This window comes from Pleurodeles waltl, chromosome 10, assembly GCF_031143425.1.
Source record: "Pleurodeles waltl isolate 20211129_DDA chromosome 10, aPleWal1.hap1.20221129, whole genome shotgun sequence".
NCBI lineage: Eukaryota > Metazoa > Chordata > Amphibia > Caudata > Salamandridae > Pleurodeles > Pleurodeles waltl.
In genome coordinates this window covers 900550758-900557832 of record NC_090449.1, presented here as the reverse complement: position 1 = coordinate 900557832, position 7075 = coordinate 900550758, and the positions used below count along the sequence as shown (strand labels likewise).

General features: G+C 42.8%; 1 protein-coding gene across 1 annotated transcript in view; it reads right to left on the bottom strand.

Moving 5' to 3' along the window:
• Nucleotides 1-1031: 1031 nt before the first annotated feature.
• HEPACAM2 (HEPACAM family member 2) overlaps nucleotides 1032-7075 on the bottom strand; it is a 286214-nt gene continuing 280170 nt past the window's right edge. Inside the window, exon 10 of the mRNA XM_069211660.1 lies at nucleotides 1032-1868. Within this exon, the coding sequence (XP_069067761.1) occupies nucleotides 1859-1868 (10 nt within the window). The 3' untranslated portion in view covers nucleotides 1032-1858. The remainder of the gene's footprint in view (nucleotides 1869-7075) is intronic.

Sequence of the window (7075 nt, the reverse complement as noted above, 5' to 3'; positions counted from 1 at the left end):
CTGTCTGGTGTGTGTTAAAAAAAAACGACGTACACCAGGCAGCGCCGGCGTAGGGGGAAAATGGCGTATGGGCGTCCACAAATGGTGCAAGTCAGGCTGAGGCAAAAAAATCGCCACAACCCGATTTGCGCCATTTTTTTACGACGCCCATCCCCCATTGAAATGACTCCTGTCTTAGCAAAGACAGGAGTCATGCCCCCTTGCCCAATGGCCATGCCCAGGGGACTTCTGTCCCCTGGGCATGGTCATTGGGCATAGTGGCATGTAGGGGGGCACAAATCAGGCCCCCCTATGCCACAAAAAAAATAAAAAAAAATACTTACCTTAATGTCCCTGGGGTGGGTCCCTCCATCCTTGGGTGTCCTCCTGGGGTGGGCAAGGGTGGCAGGGGGTGTCCCTGGGGGCAGGGGAGGGCACCTCTGGGCTCATTCTGAGCCCACAGGTCCCTTAACGCCTGCCCTGACCCAGGCGCTAAAATCCGGCGCTAATGCGGGTTTTTTAGACCCGCCCACTCCCGGGCGTCATTTTTGCCCGGGAGAATAAATACGACGCATTTGCATCGGAGTCATTTTTTAAGACGGGAACACCTACCTTGCATATCATTAACGCAAGGAAGGTGTTCACGCAAAAAAATGACGCTAACTCCATGAACTTTGGCGCTAGACGCGTCTAACGCCAAAGTATAAATATGGAGTTAGTTTTGCGTCGAATTTGCGTCGAAAAAAACGACGCAAATTCGGCGCAAACGGAGTATAAATATGCCCCTCTGTGCCTGAGGTGACATCTGAGGTTCAACGCCTGCCAGGTAGTGGACTAATATTCTGGATAATCTGAAGTTACTAGTTCTTGTTTTGAAGCTACTTTATGCTACTGTACTTCAACAAATATGGTGCACTGTTTTCACCTGTGTACTCATCAATGACATTTTACGGATTTATTTTTTTCTCAGCATGTGTTAAAACTCTATAAACCAGAGCGATAGTTATATAAAAAGAAAAACACGCCAATTTTAAAATAAAAAACGACTCGGGTTCTTCTTACTGGGTTTATTAGCATGCCCACAGATTTGACATGTTCATAGATTTTCTTTCAAATACCTCAGTTGATTCAGAACAGTTTGTGACTGGCTGTTCAGCGTGACGTGCAGACAATCATTTGAATATGCAATCGGATCATATGCTACATCATGCTTCATCACAAGAATACCACCAATCGCGGTTTCGTAACTGTTGCGCACTTTTGGCATATGTGAGTACTCTAAATACATCGTACATTTTCAGTATTTTTGCATGCAAACTCTTCTGTTTTCAAAAGTGGCTATGAAATACAAGTTAAAACGTGAATGCCTTCAAAACGAAATCCATAAAAACTGTTGCACTGCTGTTGGTATCAAACTATTATGACATGAAGTGCCACCGTCTTGTAAACGTTAAAAGTTCCAAGACAAGCGATAGACATTTATTGCTACAATACTTGCCAGCAGGTCAGTAAAAGGCTCATCGTGAACTCCCCAAAAATGTGTTACATTCACAGCACTGGACACACTTTGGTCTGTATAAAAATAAAATAATGTAACTTGTTTCCCTGCGTTGGTATTCAAAATATTCCCAGTGATCATTTGGTACAATAGTTTATGATAAATATAGAAGAAAAAAGGACGGTGTCCGGAAATGTGCCTCATACTTCAGAAATATTGTTGTCCATCAACATTTCCCAGTAATGAATGGTTCCACAAACGTTGAAAACATGTATTTGTGGTAAAATAATTCATTTTCCCAGCTGGTTGGTTCAAGTTTTCTTCCTGTTAGAAGTAAAATGTCGGCTTACTAGTTTGGTTTTCTTGATTTATTCTTAGCCTTCACCGACACCTAGAAAAGAACAAAATTGTGACGTGATGCTGGAAATGTTTATTCGTTTCTTTGACAATGGAATTAAAAAGAATCGCAGCATTTCTGCCAGTACCAAACTCGTGTTTTGTTTTGTTTTTCATTGAATTGGAGAAATATTTCTGCACAAGAAAATATAACAATAACAAAGACAAGAGAGCACGGTGAAACAAAATTAAAGTAATTGAGGGGTATTTGAATTTTTCTGTTGTCCAATTAGCAAATACCAACATATATGCATATTTTCCAGGAGTCTAATAATTTAAACTGTCTTCATTTCCATCATGGTTGTTTGTTTCTGATTGTGTGACGCTCACTGAATGTAAAATCAGGGCCAGGTCCTCTGATAAGGCGGAGGAGTGCCGCTCCACTGCTTTCAGCAGAAGGGGAAATAAAAATAAAATGATAATAAGAAAATGTTAATATCATTTTATTTTTCAGCTGAGCCAGGTTAGGGCGGGGCGAGGTTGTAGGGAGGAGTGGTTCATGCACCATAAGTGTGCATGTCTGTTTGGCCGTCGGTGTTGGGCCGGCCAAACTTAACATTTCTCCTGTTGGCTGTATTGCTAGCTGCCGGTACGCAGATTGTGAATTTTGTTATTTGGTGTAAATTCGTTCAGTAGTGTAGGAGATATTTAATGACAAATACATTTTAATATCTCTGGCCGCAAATAATTTACGAAATTCATTAATTTTCGTGAATACACATGTAAAAAAGAACTATTGCAACTGGCTGACCGCAATCTGACTAGAAAGTTGCGACTGCTATTTTATTTAATGAGACACGCTCCCCGGAAGTGAAAATTCAAATTGAAAGTGGCATTAAGGGCCAGAGTCTATGTACCCAATAGACATCTTCGTTCCTCCAAGCTCGCACTTGCAGCCATCCCTAAGATCCAGAAAAGTACAGCACGAGAAAGATCCTTCTCCTACCTAGCAGCCCGGACATGGAACTCGCTACCTCTCAAGCTCAGGTAGACCGCATCACTGAAGCAGTTCAGGAAGGACCTCAAGACCTGGCTGTTCGACTGAGCAGCATGCCCTCATATAGTACCTTGAGACCCTATGGGTGATTAGCTGCGCTTCACAATTCCTGACTGATTGACTAATTGGTGAAGGTACCCTGATCCCAGGGGTGGGGATATAGGTGTGTTTTAGGGGCAAAATAAAAGTTTAATATAATTTGTGGCACTCCATGTGATATTCACAAATTTCTGAGAATTTCTCAAATTATTTGCAAGATGTTTGTGATTATGGAAAAAATTAAAAGAAAAACCAAAGGCTCATTCATACACTAATTCAGTCACTCATACATGCACTCAGAGGCTCAGGTGCCTACTCACACACCCACTTAGACACGCATGCACCCATTCAGACCCACTCAGACTCACACACCCTCTATTAGACCCACTCAGACACTCACGCACCCACTCTCACTTCCACTCACACTTCCACTGACAGAGACAGGCCCTGTGACCAACCTGCGCTGCACCCGTGGTGCATGCGTGGTGCAGGGTCTGGTGGTTATAAGGGCTTGGTTGCAAGGCCTGGGGACTTGTGGCCAATTAGAATTACTTTACATTGAAAAATAACAAAGAAATTCCCTGGAAAAATACAAAGGTTTCAGGGGCGTTATAGTTAGGTTCTGAATTTACTCGTACAAAACCATAGAAACTCAGCAGTTATAGTTAGAGTTCTTTCAAGTAACTATAACTCATGCCCTAAGGTAACTATAACTTGCGCCTTCGCCATGCAGAGCTAATCACTCCATATATTATGTCATTGATGAAATCTTATATGCCATCTTTGTTATCACTGCGACGTTTGCAATAACATTATTGATAAGAAAACTGTGCATGGCAAGGGCGCGAGTTATCTTAGGGTGCAAAACAGCAATTTGTATGTAGCTCTCCTGTGTGCAGCTCAACCTACTAAATTAGAAGCTCTTGCATAGTTGAATTAATGTAGATATAACAACACTGAAAAGTCTGTACTCAGGACACAGTTGTGTGCATTTTCACAACTCATAAGCAGATGTGTAGAAGCTATATGAGTGATAAATAATGCATGTCTGGGAAGATTTATTACTGATATTATTAACTTGGTCCCATGAGCATTGCAACTATGTCTGTTATATATTACCATGTAGAGACATTCCAAATTGACAAAGCATTTTTTCTATTACTTTTGGCAATCGTGCCTGGTGCACTGAGGTGATCACTGCTGGTAACCTTGCAAATTGTGACCACTAATGTAATCTTGTCTGCTGCGGTCATATTACACCTGTAATAATACAAGTAGCTTGGGATGCTTTTCATCAAATATATAGTGCTCTTATTCCTGAAAAGGTTGGAGCCACCTGGTTTAATCTGATAGCCATGCCGAGTTATCTGCCACTACAAGCACATCTATGCTTGGCTTTCTGAAACAGAGAAGAGATAATGGTTTCGCACATCTCCTCACAACCTCATACATCCATCATGCCCACAACACCCTACCAGGTGACTTCAGTCTCTGAGACAACAGAAGTTAAACAAGCATTTGCAATGCAATAGGTCTCGCATTTGTTTGAGTTAAAGCTATTGGCGTATATGCATAACTGGACTTTTCTTGCCACATAAATTGGTCAACCCTGCTGCATTAGTTGATCCTCTCTGCCAAATAATTCCAGGGGCCCTACATATAACTAAAACACTTCTATTTACTGCAGAGAGTTGTGCCCTGCTGACCTTGAACATCTCTTAGATTGTTTTTAGTACTGTTTTCTTGTAATTTATTTTAATATGTGTGATGACTGTTACTATCATTTTCAGAGAAATGTGTTTCTTTCATGCATCATCCACAAAAAAAGTTCTTTAAGACCAAAACAGAACCTCACTTATGAGAAATGTGAAGGTGTCATGGAGAATATTTGCAGTAATATTAGTGAGCTGCTGCTGTGTTACAAGTATTGAAAACACACATCGCTATCCCTGAATATTAGATGTAAACACATTAAGAAATTGGACAGCTGTGCCTGTGCATTGTCGGTGGCCTGGCCAAAGAGGGTGAGAAAGAGCTGGAACTGGATCATAAATTCAAATCTGTTACGAACAGGAGCCCCCAAAATACATTTTGCCCAGGGCCCCCAAAATCCTTAAGATGCCACAGGGCACAACTAGGGCAAAAGTGGGATAAATGTGGTTGTACAAGTAGAGAAGTGGATTGGGCTGCAGTTGTCAGTACCTGGGAGAGTATATCTTATGAAGATGCTTCTTCTCCTGAAAATAGTTCGCTAAAGAGTTTACAACAGACGTGGAGCTTTACATGGGGCAAAATTGAGTTATGATGGCTGACATTAAGTTGGAACTGGAGGGGCGGCTTTTAATCAATGTGACAAGCGCTAATCTGTGTAAACACACTTTTTCATCCCACGCTTTAAGTGGCTGAAACATACTATTACATGGTAAGCAGGGGGCATAAGGGGCAGGGGAAGAGAGAGGAATGCAGACTTGTAGGTGTAGTAAGTGGGATAAAGCACATTATTTTGTGAAATGACCATCATTTTTTAAGTCTTTCCAAACAGAGAGGGACGTGTTTTTGCCTATGTGTTAAAATTCCTGGTGAAATCCGACCATACACGACTGAAAGCACCTTTCCATGTCACAAAGGATGACAGGGTATACATCTTAAAGCAACTTCAAGCTTGGCATCTATGTGAATTCTTGGTGCTGGAAGACTTGTGGCTTAAAATCTTCTCCAAAATCACTGTTTTTATTTTGCAGTTTTATATAGTGCAAACTCGACCAGCAGGCATCAAAGCGCTTTACAGGCGCACCAGTTATATTACACAACTGCAGATTCATTTTTTGGGGTGCACAGGGAGATTAAGTGAATTGCCCTGAATCATGGGATGCTGAACCGATGCCGTTACTAGAACCTTGTTCTGCAGTTACAAAGGAGCAGCTTTGAAGCTACGCCACATTTGAGACATCTGTTGACGGAAAGCGTTAATTAAAGCTGGCTGAAAAATCCTGCATCATTTACCATTCTGATGTGCATGAAGCAGAGAAAGGGTGCAGAACCACAGGCTGTCCCTAGGTGTTTCTTGGGACCTCTTTTGGCCACCTAAGGTACTGCAACCTTGAATTCAATACATCCCCAATGTCTTTCAGGCTCCGTGCTGAAAAATTAAGCCCAGCGCCCGTTCTGTGAAAAGATTTACTGTATGCATTCAGGTTGTGAGGGAGGGGAGACAAGTTGTAGGAGGCTGGCTCAGTTTATGGTGTACACCTATGGTGTGACACCCTATAGTGAGTCCAGGCAACCCTTAGTGATAGTGAATAGGTGTTCAGATAGCAAAAGCTCTCTAGGGGTAGCTGTGACAAGCAGCTGAAGCTTATCCAGGAGGATTGTAAAGCACTTGCAATACCACAGTAGTCATACAGTAACTCACTCACAAGAAAGAACCACACAAGTGTTGCAAAAATAAAAGATACTTTAATACAGCACTACCGCTAGACTAGCATTGTATATCTCCCCTTGAAGATATTTACACACAATATATACACAAAATAACCATCAGAAATAGCACAAAAATACACGGCCCTATGGGAGGGACAAACCATATACTAAAAAAGGGGAATGTGAAATAGTGAACCCATCCAGGATAAGTGTTTTAGTTAGCTAGGGGCTGAGGCTCGATAGAAACACCAGAGGTAAGTACTGTACGTGTCCCCAGCAATCAGGTGCAAGATAGTTACCCACCCAGTTGTCCCATAGGCTAACAGAGAGAGTTGTGGTTGGAGTTTGGGGGATTCAGGACCCTTCCCAGTAGACCCGAAGAAACCAGCAGACAAGAGGAAGGTTGGAGAGGACCTCCACCCCAGGATACCCAGAAGGCAGAGTACCTACACCAGGGGACCCAGATGCAGAGGGAAGAAGGGACTCTCTCTGAAGTCAATGGATGCCTCGGATTGTCCAGCTGCTGTCATGACCCGTGGACCAGGCCAGTGGAACCCAGGGACAGATGCCAGACATGGCGGACCTGCAAAAGAAGGGGACAGAGTCCAACACCCTTGGAGGTGCCCAGGTGGTGCAGGTGGCAATGCCCGCCCTCCTGAAGATGAACTTCCTGCAAATTGGGGGAGAAGAAGTCAAGCTGCTCGGTCCAGGAGCTGCCAGAGATCCCAGGAGTTGCCTATGAGCTG